Below are 14,440 nucleotides of genomic sequence, written 5' to 3' on the forward strand. Positions count from 1 at the left end.
AGAGCCGTAGTGCAGTTTCCATGGAAACAGCCATGTCGTCCTCGACTAGCAGGTTTCCACGAGGATGGAGCATGCCGTCCACAGCAGGTGCGCCCCGTGCCGTGCATTCTGGCCGTGGCCTCGGAGCACCAACCCTGCATTTTTGCAGTTAGGTGGTGAGCGGAGCAGCGACTGTGTCCCGGGCTCCTCTGGGAACAGAGAGGGGAAGAGGCGGCGAAAGCTGTCACTGGAGAAGCAGGGGGTGACTGGGTTTGCTCTGGGTGGCCACTCCCAGAAAGGGTTGGACTGACCCCTGCAGAGCTTGAGAAGGTGCAGAAAAGAGCAACCAAAACGATTAGGGGACTAGAGCAACGGTCCTATGGGGAGCGGTTAAGACGCTTAGGGCTGTTTAGCTTGGAAAGAAGGCGGCTGAGGGGAGACATGATAGAGGTCTATAAAATTGTGCATGGTTTGGAGAGAGTGGACAGGGAGAAGCTTTTCTCCCTCTCCCATAATACTAGAACACGGGGTCATCTGCTAAAGCTGGAGGGTGAGAGATTCAAAACTGATAAAAGGAAGTATTTCTTCACACAACTCATAGTTAAATTGTGGAACTCCCTGCCCCAGGATGGGGTGATGGCTGCCAACTTGGAAGGCTTTAAGAGGGGAGTCGACATGTTCATGGAGGAGAGGGCTATCCGTGGCTGCTAGTCAAAATGGCTACTAGTCATGATGCATACCTATTCTCTCCAGTACCAGAGGAGCATACCTATTAGGTGCTGGGGAACACAGGCAGGATAAATGCTGCTGCAGTCGTTTAGTTTGTGCGCCTCCTAGAGGCACCTGGTTGGCCACTGTGTGGCTGGATTGATGGACTTGGACTGGTCCAGTATGGCCTTTCTTATGTTCTTATGAAATGAACTCTGACTCACGAAAGCTCGGGCCAGAATAAATGGTGTTAGCCTTTAAGGTGCTGCTTGGCTACTGGTTTGTTTGTTTTTTGCCTGGGACTAGCGTGGCTCCCCCCTCTGGCCAAGTCCCACCATCGTGGGGAAGATCCTGCTTGGATTCCTGCCGGAGGGCTGACTCTGAAGAATGCTGGAAAGCTCAGTTTCTCTCTCTGAGGGGGAGAGCATCTTGCTAGCGACGGGTGATTCTCTTCCGGTTCCTTGGGACAGGCAGGATGTAAACAAACAAACTTCCTGTTTCCTGCTCCTGAATCGCCCATTCATCAGTTTTTCTTCCTGCCTCGCTGTGGGAAGGCAGCAACTAGGGTTGCTCCGCGCAACCCTCCTCCATAGTCCACCATTTTGGGGCGAGCACACGTGTTCCCCCCCCCCGCCGCCGCCAGCGATAGCAGCCCCGAACAGCCGCACACGGAACAGCCGCGGACCAGCTGGCAGAAAACCGGGCGCATGGCGAGCCAAGCGGCACCTGACAACTTTCTCCAACGGGGGGAGCTCACGGAGGGTCTGGTCCCAGCCCCCCCCCAACCACCACATGGGCCATCCGGCAGCCGCAAGGGCGGCAGCGCGGAGAGGCACGAAAGCCAGGCTTCTTCCTCCTCCTCCGACAAGCGGAAGCAACGAGATACCGGTCCCAAAAAGGACCGGGACAAGAAAAAGAAGCCCGAATCAGCTGCAGTTGACCCAACCGCTGCTCAAGGGAGCGGCGGGAAGAGGCAACGTCGGGAAGGGTCCCCTATCGCGCACTCAAGCCGCAGGGGCAGCGAGGGCTCCAGGGAGGCGGCGACCGACGCAAAAGAGACCAGCGAGCCGGCAACACAACTAAGGGGTGAGCCTATGCCTAACCCGGGGGCCCTGCCTAGCCACCAGCCCACCCAGCCCACGGGGGCATCGGGAAACCAACTCCCCGGGACACCCCAGAGCGACCTCCTCACCCTAATGAGGCAGGTCCTCAGAGAAGAATTTCCTTTCCTGCAGCCCGCGGCCCAAGGGGGCTGGCAGCCTGCCCACCCACACGCAACCCAAGGGGGTCCATGGGTCGCACAAACCTATTATCCCCCTGCCCAAACCGGGAGGGAAGAAAGACCCAGCACCAGCTTGGCTGCAGGGAACACTAAGCCTGCTACCTCCAAGGTGAGGGGAAAGACCCCAGATTCCCCCAACACAATGCAAGACAATGCCTCCCCCCCCTCCTCGCTATATGATTCAGATGAGGGAGAAAAAGAGGAAGGCGAATTCTCTTCCTCTGAAGGGGAGGGGGAACCAGTGGAAGAGAAGCAGACACGCCTGTTTCCCAGAGAGGACTATCAGGGCATCCTAGCTAAAGCCATTATGGCCCTCGACCTTACCGAGGTGCCAGAGCCTGATGAGGGGGAAAAGGGGAAGGGCAGACCAAGGGGCCCCAAAGAGTTTTTCCCCAGAACGCAGCCCTCCACCAAGGTGGTACCCTTCCCAGAATATTTTGAGCACCGACTGAACCTTGAGTGGGAAAAGCCTCTGGGCAACAGGCCTCTTCCCCGCAACATCACCAAGCTCTACACCCTGGCCCCTCACGCCATGGAGCTTCTACGCATGCCCTTAGTAGAGGGACCAGTGGCGGCGCTCCAGTCGCCGGGCCTTCTCTCAGGAGATGGCATGGGCTCTATAAGGGACCCCTTGGACAGAAAGGCCGACCAAGCCTCCCGCAAGACCCACGAGGCATTGGCCACATCCATCCAAGCCTCGGCAACCGCAACCTTTTTTGCGAGGGCGGCTATAGTGTGGGCAAGAAAACTTGCCACTCTTATTCCCCCGGAAGAACGCAAGGCGAATGACGGCCTCAACAGGCTGATGAAGGCGCTCTCCTTCTTAGCAGATGCCACCTTAGACTCTATGACTCTTTCGGCAAGGGCCATGGCAACTAATACCGTAACCAGGCGAGCCCTCTGGCTACGTGCTTGGCAGGCCGACCAAGGAGCCAAAGCCATGCTGCTGGCTTATCCCTTCCAAGGCGGCAAACTCTTCGGGGACAAGCTCGAGGACATCTTAGTAGAGACTAAGGACAGGAAGAGGGCCATGCCAGGGAACCTCAAAAAGGACTTCCGTGCCTCCTCTTCCTTTCGTGCCTACCACACCCTCGCACGACCCAGAACAGATCCAAGACGCTCCACCTGGTCCGGCGCACGAGGGACCAACAGAGGGGGGCAACGCTACCCCAGACCAAACCAATTCCAGAACCAACGGCCAGCCAAGCCGAGCCACAATTTCAAGGCAAAGAAACAATGACGACGATTCCGCACCAGTGGGAGGACGGCTGAGACTCTTCATGCGCCAATGGGAGCAGGCGCAGCCAGATCGGTGGGTACAACAAGTCATTCAACATGGCTATCAAATAGAGTTTCTACACCTCCCACCGGATCACTTCGTGACGTCCCCCACTCCACGCAATCGCGACAAACGCAACAGGACCTTGTCGGCCATTCGCCATCTTCTGCAGATACAGGCCATCGAACCGGTTACAACGCCAGAGAGATTCTCAGGAGTCTACTCCATCTTTTTCACAGTTCCCAAGAAGAATGGGGACTGGAGGGCCATACTGGATCTGCAGTTTGTGAACGAGTTTGTCCAGGCAAAGCACTTCCGCATGGAGACCCTGAGATCCATCGTGGAAGCACTACGCCCGGGGATGTTCCTTTCATCGATAGACCTGACGGAGGCCTACCTACACATCCCCATACATGCGGATCATCGAAGATTCCTCCGCTTCGCCTTTGGGGATCTTCACTTTCAATTCAAGGCACTCCCCTTCGGTCTTTCTCCAGCTCCTCGGGTGTTCTCCAAGGTTCTCATCACTCTGATAGCGCTCCTACGGAGGGAAGGGATACACCTTTACCCGTATCTCGACGACATCTTGGTCTGCGCACCCACGGCGGACGCAGCAGTCCATCACACCTCCAGAGTCATCCAGGTGCTGAGCAGCCACGGCTTCCTCATCAACAGAGCCAAAAGCAACATCTCTCCATCCCAAAGGATTCGACACCTCGGCGTTCTAATCAATACCAGGGACAACACTCTAACCTTACCAAAAGACAAGGCTACCAAACTAGCCCGTCTCGCCAAACACCTGACAAGATCAAGGTCAGTCGGACTATCATCCCTAGTTCAACTACAAGGACTGATGGTATCGTGCATTGGCACGGTCACGTGGGCCAGATTCCATGCTCGTCCACTGCAATGGTTTCTCAAACCATATCAACGGCAAATCCTTCAAAAGAAAAACATCCGACTAACCCTGCCAGAGGCCACCAAACTGAGTCTACGCTGGTGGTCACACGCCCCGACCCTGCAGGAAGGCCAGCCCTACATCCACGACTCCATAGTCCAGATATTCACGGATGCCAGCCTAGAGGGGTGGGGGGCCACTATGGACCATCAGGTGGCCCAGGGCACATGGTCACCTCGGGAACGGGCCATGCACATCAACCGACTGGAGATGCGGGCAATCCACAAAGCTCTACTAAAGTTCCAACCGAGTGTCACAGGACGCCACGTTCTGATACGGACAGACAACATCACCGCCAAGGCCCACCTGAACAAACAGGGGGGATCCAGATCCTCCTCGCTACAGGGGGAGGCGAACAGGATCCTGATATGGGCCGAGAAACATCTCATGTCAATCAGGGCAGAGCATATACAGGGCAAGCTCAACACCCAGGCGGATTGGCTCAGCCGCCAGACGATAGACGAGGGCGAATGGTCACTGAACGACAGGCTGTTTCATCTCCTCACTCATCGCTACGGAACGCCGGCAGTAGATCTATTCGCCTCCCCGGCAAACAACAAGACACCCCGCTTCTTCTCCAGATATGCCCACAGGGAAGCGGAGCGAGTAGATGCCCTCCTCTCACCCTGGCCCCAAGGACTCCTTTATGCCTTCCCACCTCTACCGGTCATACCCAAGGCACTGAGGAAGGTCCGCCAGGAACGGGCGACAGTCTTATTCATAGCCCCAGACTGGCCACGCAGACCGTGGTACTCCACCCTGATGGAGTTGTCCATACAAGAACCCTGGCGACTGCCCTCTGCACAGGACATGTTGCAGCAGGGTCCAGTTCGACATCCGGACCCGGAATGGCTCAAACTGACCGCCTGGCTATTGAGAGGCAACGGCTTCTGAGCCACGGGTACCAACCTGGCGTCGTCGACACCATACTGGAAGCTAGACGGCCGTCCACACAGAGAATATATAACTCTTCCTGGAAGGCCTTCGTCAGATGGTGCCGTCGTAAAGATGCTAACCCCACGACACCATCCGCAGCTGAACTACTAGGATTTCTACAGGATGGAGTGCTCCAAGGACTCAGGACGTCCACCCTCCGTAGACAGTTGGCCGCTATAGCCACAGTCAATCCCGTCACAGAGGGATACAGCACCACTAAGCATCCTCACATTAAGTCCTTCCTCAAGGGGGTCGATCAGAAGGCACCATCAGTCCGGCACCTCTTCCCATCATGGCGCCTTCATGTCGTCTTGTCAGCCTTGACCAGACCCCCCTTTGAACCACTGACGGAAGTTTCCCTCAAATTTCTTCGACTCAAGACACTGTTCCTAACAGCAGTCACCTCAGCACGCAGGGTCTCTGAGCTGGGGGCTCTCTCCATGAGGGAGGGACTCTGCGTATTCCACCACGACAAGGTGGTCCTCAGACCTGACCCGACATTCGTACCCAAGGTGGGTTCCAGTTTCCACAGACAGCAGGAGATCCATCTGCCCTCCTTTTGCCCGCGACCAACCCATGACAGGGAAAAGGACTGGCACACCCTAGACATGATGCGCACCATCCGCATATATCTGGAACGCACAGCATCGTTCAGACGGACGGACTCCCTCTTCATCTCGGTGTCTGGAGCTAGCAAAGGCAAGAAACTCTCCAGAGCATCCATCAGCCGCACCCTACGCACCTGCATCGTGGAGGCATACAGGGCAGCCGGCGTCTCGATACCACAGGGCATCACAGCACATTCCATAAGGAGCGCGGCTACCTCGGCGGCCTTCGACAAGCAGGCCTCCGTCGAGGAAATATGCAAGGCAGCCACATGGTCTTCCATCTCTACCTTCGTAAGACACTACCGCCTCAACACCTACTCTTCGGCGGATGCAGCCTTTGGCCGCAGAGTGCTTCAGCATGTAGTAGTTGAGCGCTAACCCACCCTGAGACCGTCACAGCTCTTGGACATCCCGTCGCTAGCAAGATGCTCTCCCCCTCAGAGAGAGAAGGGAACCTTGGGTACTTACCGTGAAGGTCCTTTCTTCTCTGAGGTAAGGAGAGCATCTTGGGCCCACCCTGGGCAACTACAGAACACTCTCGTTAAACATATATTACTAAACAGGCATTCTCAGGACAGGGGGATCCCTGTCAGTAAAGACAAGTATGTCTACATTATTCTATGTGTCTACGACAGTTACCTTAGTTAGTGTTACCTTGTTGAGGTGTACCGCACATCTAAATAAAATGTTCAAGTGAACTTGGGCTCCATCTTCAATGTCCGCCGCAGTAACACGGCGAGTTTACTTCTTCCTGATATCCTCCTAGCTCGGAAAGTATTAAAACTGATGAATGGGCGATTCAGGAGCAGGAAACAGGAAGTTTGTTTGTTTACATCCTGCCTGTCCCAAGGAACCGGAAGAGAATCACCCGTCGCTAGCAAGATGCTCTCCTTACCTCAGAGAAGAAAGGACCTTCACGGTAAGTACCCAAGGTTCCCTTCTCAAAAACATGACAGTTCAGACTGCATGGCGTGGGGTGTGGGGGGGCAGGGCATGGTTTGGTAGTAGAGCATCTGCTTGGCCTACAGGAGGTCCCAGGCTCAATCTGCAGCAACTCCAGTTTAGAAAAGGATCCAGTAGTAGGTGGTGAGGCTATTGTATTTTGGTCACATCATGAGACGAGAAGAGTCACTGGAAAAGACAATCATGCTGGGAAAACCTGAGGGCAGCAGGAAAAGAGGAAGACCCAACAAGAGATGGATGGACTCCATCAAGGAAGCCACAGCCCTCAGTTTGCAAACCTGAGCAAGGCTGTCAAAGATACGACAGTTTGGAGGACGTTGATTCATAGGGTCGCCATGAGTTGGAAGCAACTTGGTGGCATTCACACACACAGTAGGTGGTGGGAAATCAAGACTTCTACCTGAGGCCCTGGGGAGCCACTGCTAGGCTGAGCAGAGAGTCCTGACCTTGATGGACCCAGGGGCTCTGAGGCGGTAGAAGCCGGCTTCAAAATGAAACCCAAGATGGAGGTCATCCAGCGCCAATTCTGGCTCCAAGCTGGTGGCCTGTGTCCAGCTGCGAGTGACGCTGTGGCCCTCGAAAACCCAGGGGAGCTGCGGTCCTGAGGCCCCGTGAGCTGGCACGCATTCCCAGGTGGCTCCTGTCCAGGGGCTCCACATGCCCACAGGGACCAGGGTGTGCCTGGCAGATGCTTGGCACGGGGCTTTTTCAACAGTGGCCCCCATGGCTGACTGAGTGTTTTCGTGCTGTTGCTGGTCTCTGGCTTTTAGAGTTCTTTTTTAAAGCTTCGAACTTTAATCATTTACTCCATTTTGTTCGGTCCGGATTCCAAGCTCTCTTTTTTTTTTGCTGTTTTAATAGCCAGAAGATAAGCTATAATGTCCTAAATAAATGAAGGCAGGTTTGTAATGTACCCAAGCTATGCCTTAACAAGCTAGTGTGGCAAAAAAACCCCTCAGTTTTCTGCCCAGATGGCCCTGAGGGGAAAACCTCATGCTCATCTTCAATCTAAGGTTCAGGCATATGTTGGGACCGTGCATGCACAGGTTGGCGCAGAGAAGAATTGAACACATGAACACATGGAGATGCCTTATACTGAATCAGACCATCAGTCCATCAAAGTCAGTATTGTCTACTCAGACCGGCAGCTGCTCTCCAGGGTCTCAGGCAGAGGTCTTTCACATCACCTACTGCCAGATCCTTTTAACTGGAGATGCCAGGGATTGAACCTGGGACCTTCTGCATGCCAAGCAGGTGCTCTGCCACTGAGTCATGGCCCCTCATGTTTGTGGGCTTCCTAGAGGCACCTGGTTGGCCACGGTGCGAACAAATTGCCGGACTTGATAGGCCTTGGTCTGATCCACGGCCTCTCCAGCACTGCCCCTCTCTAGCTTCAGCACACTGTGGGGTTCCCATCCCCTCAAGCATGGGCAGCGCTGTTTTCCCACCAAAACTCCCACATGCTCTGATGGAGAAGCACCCCTTCCCTCAGTTCTCCTGAGAGGTCGCAATCTCCAAATAGAAACACAGAGAGCTCACAGCAGGGCAGGAGGGAGGAGAGCCTGCAGGGATGTCCCTTGATGGACAACAGTGACCGGCCAGGACAACCCTGTCCTCATCTTTAGTCTTCCGTGTAGTCCCACGTTGGGCGCCTAGCCAGTTCTCCGTGAAATGTGAAGAGTGACGGAGAACTGAGGGGAGAGGCGCTTTCCCACTGGAGTATGTGGCAGATTACAAATGTTTAAAATGTCACATGTGCTGCCAGGGATGTAGTGGTGGCCACAGACATAGTCATCTTTAAAAGGGGATTAGACAGATTCATGGAGGCGAGGTCTATCAGTGGCACCTAGCCATGGAGACTGACAGGAACCTTCACATTCAGGCAGTCAACCTGTGACTCCCAGTGCCAGGGAGGAACTGGCCGGCCATTGTGTGAGACGGGATGCTGGACTAGATGGACCCTCACTGGTCTGATCCGTCAGGGCTCTTCTGAGGTTCTTAGTTTGTGTTGATAAGCTTTACCTATTGAACCTCCATGTTTAGAAGCAGTCAGCCTTTGAATCTCAGTGCCAGGAGGCAACATCAGGGGAAGGCCTCGGCCTCTGTGCCCTGTTGTTGGGCCTCCAGAGGAACTGGTTGGCCATGGTGTGAGACTGGATAGACCACTGATCGGATCCAGCAGGGCTCTTCTGATGTTTTTATTGCACATCAGGGTGCCAGAGAGAAGGTGGCCCCTGCGGTGGCCACAGGAGATGGCCCCTGGCATGTTCCTGGGGATGTGTCATTCCCCACTGCCAGGAAGGCAGGTGATGCTGGAGGGTCCATCGCCCTTTCTAGGAGCCTGCGGCTGTCTGGGATCAGCTGCAAGGTTGTGTTTCTGTCAGAGGATTCGCTTGGCTCTCATTGGCTGTGCTCTCTTTTGGGGGCTCACGTCATTCTGCAAGAGGAGGGCTTTCTCTTGGGACATTGGCCAGCTGATGGTTGCCCCACCCCAGGCATGGGTCCTTCACCAAAACCATGGAGGATGGGAGGTGCAGAACCTTCTTCACATGGTGCAGCCTACAGGCCGACTCGTGTGCGACACAAAATGGCAACGCAGCAAATGAGGAACTGCAGGAACCCGCTCACCTGACAAGCTGCGTGTAGCTTTCTCATTCCTTCCGATATGGTAATAATCTGCTGAGTAGGATTACTCTTGTTCCTCCCTCTCAGAAGCTTGTCTTCGGATCCTGAAGATTTTCCCAGTCTGGACATGGGCAGGTCCTCTTTTTCTCAGCCAAAATTGCTACCCAGGTATTAGTGCTGACCACTTAGGATGAAGGGGAAAGGATGCTTCAGGGAGGGGTTACGCTGGATATTGCCCCCTAATCTCGTGATCCTATCCTGACTTGCAAGTCTCCGCCATTCTCTGCCCCATAATCAGCTAGCCCTCAGCACACAGAAGCGTTGGCACTCCTGGGATTTCTGAGTGGAACGCCTGAGTGATCTTGCCGACACAACTCTTCTTGGGTTCACTTCTTCAGGACCAAGGGGATCCTACGCACAAGAGTGCGAGGAATATCCAGAGTGGGGACGGGCGGGAGCTGTTTTGGCTACAGAGAGCACTGCTGGAGGAAGCCCCCTTGGGACCACCAAAGGAGCTGTTTTTCCCCTGGCAGAAGAGGCAGATGGGGGCACTTGGCTCTCGGGGCTTTGCTGCACCTCTGCGCTGGGCGGGAGAGAAGACTGGAAGGGGGTATAATAACGATCTTCAAGTATTTGAAGGGCTGTCATATAGAGGATGGTGCCAAGTTGTTTTCTGTTGCCCCAGAAGTTCGGACCAGAACCAGCGGGTTGAAATTAAATCAAAAGAGTTTCCATCTAGATATTAGGAAGAAATTTCTAACAGAGCGGTTCCTCAGTGGAACAGGCTTCCTTGGGAGGTGGTAAGCTCTCCTTCCTTCCCTGGAGGTTTTTAAGCAGAGGCTGGATGGCCATCTTTCAGCAATGCTGATTCTGTGATCTTAGGCAGATGATGAGAGGGAGGGCACCTTGGCCATCTTCTGGGCATGGAGTAGGCATCACTGGTGTGTGTGAGTGAGGGGGAAGTGCTCCTTCCCTGGAGGTTTTGAAGAAGAGGCTGGATGGCCATCTGTCAGCAATGCTGATTCTGTGACCTTAGGCAGATGATGGGAGGGAGGGCACCTTGGCCATCTTTTAGGCATGGAGTAGGGGTCACTGGGGGTGTGGGGGGGAGGTAGTTGTGAATTCCCTGCATTGTACAGGGGGTTGGACTTGATGACCTTGGTGGTCCCTTCCAACTCTATAATTCTGTGTTTCTATGATCAAATCAAAAGTAAAGCCAAAATTCTTACTTCTCTCACCTGATGGGAGGGAGGTTGTAAGCCAAACCAGGAAGGTCAAGGAGTAAAGATATAAATAGAAATCAAGTCCGCTCCTTGAAATCAGGACAATCTAAACAAATTACACATCCTTTAACAAATAAACAATGTATCTATATTCTGCAGAGCATTCCCGCTGTAAACCATAAAAGACCAAATGCATTTTGGAATTCTCTCTCTTTCAGTGGTCCCTTAACAAAATGTTATCAATTCACCTGTTCCACAATACAAAGAATTAAGACATCAGAGGTGCCGATGAAATGCCAATCCGTTATTGACCCAGGCCCACCCCGCCAGTCATTCTATGCAGACTTATTTCCTAGCCCAATAAGTACCCTGAATATCAATGAATAAAATACCTTGATAAGATCTCATTTGAAGTTTCCATTCAAAATTAGTGAGGTTTCTGGGTAAAAGGCATTATCTCCATGTTTGTAAGAACCTCATGTCTTCGTCTCAGGTCTCTGAAAGTCCCTAAAAATGACCGTTCATTGCTAAAAAGACGCCAGATGAAACATGAGGTATCGCCCTGAAAATTCCAGTCCCCGAATTACCGGTCTTTTATCATTTACAAATGCTCTGCAGAGTATAGATATGTTTATTTATTACAGGATATTTAATTTATGCAGGTTGCACAGCCGGTCAGGTGAATCCTAACCTGATGTTTTTTTAAAAAAAAATGAATTATTATATGTACCTGTGACTTTGTCTCCCTCAAATGCACTGCTTTGCAAATCAGTAAAACATACAGCAGGGCCCTGAGCAGATAGAAAGGCAGCGTAAAATATTTTAAAATAAATAAACACACTCTGCCACACAATTCCTAGGGGTAATCACCTGAAAGAACTGTAAATCTTGCCTAATATTGTATTGGCAATGGCTTTGATTCCTTTGTTGTAAGTTTTATGAATGAAGGGGCCTTTAGAAAAGGGAAAAAATTCACACCAGAAAGTAAGCATGGGGGGGGGGGGAATTCCATTTCAGGCTGTCTCAGCAGGACATTTTCCACCCCACCCCATTTCCACCCCACCCCCAATGAATTGATCTGCCCAAACCTCTTGTGTGTGTTAAGTGTTGTCAAGTCGCTTCCGACTTATGGCGAGCCTGTGAATCAAAGTCCTCCAAAATGTCCTATCCTCGACAGCCTTGCTCAGGTCTTGCAAATTGAGGGCTGTGGCTTCCTTGATGGAGTCAACCCATCTCTTGTTGGGTCTTCCTCTTTTCCTGCTGCCCTCAACTTTTCCTAGCATGGCTGTCTTTTCTAGTGACTCTTGCCTTCTCATAATGTGACCAAAATACGATAGCCTCCGTCGAGTCATTTTGGCTTCTAGGGTCAGTTTGATCTGATCTAGAACCCATTGATTTGTTTTTGGGGGGCAGTCCACGGTGTCCGTAACCCTCTCCTCCAACACCACATTTCAAAGGAATCTACGTTCTTCCTATCTGCCTTCTTAAGTGTCCAGCCTGAACCCCTTGGCTCCCAGTAAAGGAAGCTGGCCCATTGAGGCACTGCAATGCTTGCGCAGCCCTGCAGAGGGCAGCAGTGGCCCGGCCACAGACTCTTGTAACAGGAGGTGTGTGTGTGTGTGTGCTTGTGTGGTGTGTGGTGTGTCAATGTGCACCAGGGGGTGTGTCTCTACTGCAGTGTGTGAGAGCACTGCACATGCCAGTGTGCCTGCGTGTGCGCTCACGTCGTTGCGAGCGCCAGCCCTGCCCGTTCTCGCCTTCTTGCAGTGTATCCCCCCTCCTTCCTGCAGCTTCTTGGATTCTTTGCAAATGCATGTGTGTGGGGGGGTGAGGGTGGGCGAGGAGAAGGGTTTTCATGAATGGCTCCAGATGAGCCGTGCCTCTGCTCCCTCCAACAGCCCAGCGGCGCCTCCCCATTCTTTGCCAGCAGCTTCCGATGCCCCCCCACGGGAAGGATTTCCAGAGACAAACGGCTTTCTCTCCCCCCACCGTTCCTTTTTCTAAAAACGTGCGGTTGGTGCCAGCTCCGCTTTTGTTCCTGCCGCTCCTTCTCCTCCTCCTCCTCCTCCTCGTCGCTCTTCTCATTGAGAGGCAGCATCTGGCAGCCCGCTGGAAATCAGACAATGAAGCCCCCCTACACACATGCACATTCCTTGCCTTGTTAAGTGACAGGCGGTTCCTTAGCAACGGGGGGGGGGGGGGTTGAGCCGAGCGGAGGGGCCCCGGCAGGCGCAGGTGAGGCAGCCGGTTCCCTCTCGCCCTGCCTTTGGGTCGCCCCCCATCCCAGGGCTGGCAGAAGCCGGGCAGGCGGCGCCTTCTGCCTGCTGCCCCCCCCCCCGCCTCCGAAGGCGGTTCCACGGGAAGGGAAGCCCCGTGTGGGATCAGTAAGCACTCTGCATACACATGCAGGTGACTGAGCGGGGAGCGGTGGGCAGCAGGGGGGGGACCCGACCCCTCCGCCGAGCCGGGAGGGGAAAGAGAGGAAGGAGCCTCCGCCCGCCTGCCTGCCCGCTTCTGTGCCCGGGGAGCCTGCCCAGCGCCCAGCTCCCTGCTGACATGAGCGGCTGGCTCGGAGGAGCCCCCCCCTCGCCATGGTGCTGACGTCCCCTCCCAGCTTCATTTTCTTGTGCTCTTTCCTGCCCAGTGACTACATCATCGAGGAGAAGGCGGCCGTCCTGCAGAAGAGGGAGCATGAGGGCTTCGGCTTCGTCCTGCGAGGGGCCAAAGGTAAGGGCCGGGGGAGCCGGGAGAGGGGGTCCGCTCCTGCTTTGCCCCAGGGGGGCCCTCCCCGGCTCAGACTCCTGCCCAGCCACAGTGGGCTGTGGCAGTGGGGGTGACACTTGAAGAGCATTTCTCTGCTGACGGGGTTTTTCGTGGCACGGGAAAAGGTGTGTGGCGAGACACAAAGATGTGTGTGGTGCATGTTCATGTGGCATAGGTTGTGCGCTCCTTTCTCTTTCACAGCAGGCATGCCACAGTGGTGGGCTCACTGGCACGTCCCCCTTGGACGCGGGGCACGTTTTTTGCATCAGACGAGGCTTCGGCAGCTGCTGGAGAGACACCGTTTCGGTTGCATGGCTCCCCATGTTCTCGGCACTCCCCGTATTGGGGGGTGGGGGCGTGCTGTTGCATTTGAGGGGCAACCGCTCAGTGCACAGAGTCAGTCGCCCCTGAAGTGGGGAACCCCCCACCCCACCCGGGGCCAAGAGCGATCTACTCTGCTTCCACCCAAAGGCACCTTTGTCTCTGGATGGGCTGTCTCTGGCCCTGGAAGTGAAGAGAGGAGATTTGGGGGGGGTGGGGGGGTCATGCCGAAGGGAAAAGATGGCTTTGGAACAGTGACCTGAATGGGATGCAGTGAGGATTGTTCTAAGACACCTCTAGGATCTCGCCACAAGGGAAAGAGGTCACCACAGCATGTGGGTGGGGGGAGGTGAGAATTTGCAGCCTTCTCCCCCAGTGAAAAGCTTGGGAGGGTTTTTTGTTTGTTTGTTTTTTGGTTTTGGTCGTTGTTGCTATTTAAATATGTCGGAGTGATTCCCAGCCCCGATTTCATTCCTTTTCTTCTAACTTGCCCATGAGGCAGGATGCTGGACTAGGTGGACCACGCTGGTCTGCTCCGGCAGGAGGACTCCTCCCCCTCCTCCTTCTTCTTCCTCCGTTGCTGCTTTGTGAACAGGAGCTGGAGCTGAGCAGTGGTTCTGGGGCATTGGGGAAAGGAAAGGGTGCCCCCATACCTGCCCAGGGCCCAACATATTCTTGCCTTCCCTTTTTGCCTTCAGAAAATTTGGGGGCTTGTTCCTGGTGAACCCCCGCTCAAAAGGAAGCCCTGCCTGCTTCTCACGAGGGGGGCGCTGTGGGTGCCCCTTCGCCTTCTGG

General features: G+C 54.3%; 1 protein-coding gene across 1 annotated transcript in view; it reads left to right on the plus strand.

The window, feature by feature from the left end:
• Nucleotides 1–14,440, plus strand: part of SHANK3 (SH3 and multiple ankyrin repeat domains 3) — a 348,499-nt gene that overhangs the window by 248,711 nt on the left and 85,348 nt on the right. Inside the window, exon 17 of the mRNA XM_056846670.1 lies at nt 13,206–13,288. Within this exon, the coding sequence (XP_056702648.1) occupies nt 13,206–13,288 (83 nt within the window). The remainder of the gene's footprint in view (nt 1–13,205; nt 13,289–14,440) is intronic.

This window comes from Euleptes europaea, chromosome 3 (genome assembly GCF_029931775.1).
Source record: "Euleptes europaea isolate rEulEur1 chromosome 3, rEulEur1.hap1, whole genome shotgun sequence".
NCBI classification, from domain to species: Eukaryota; Metazoa; Chordata; class Lepidosauria; order Squamata; family Sphaerodactylidae; genus Euleptes; species Euleptes europaea.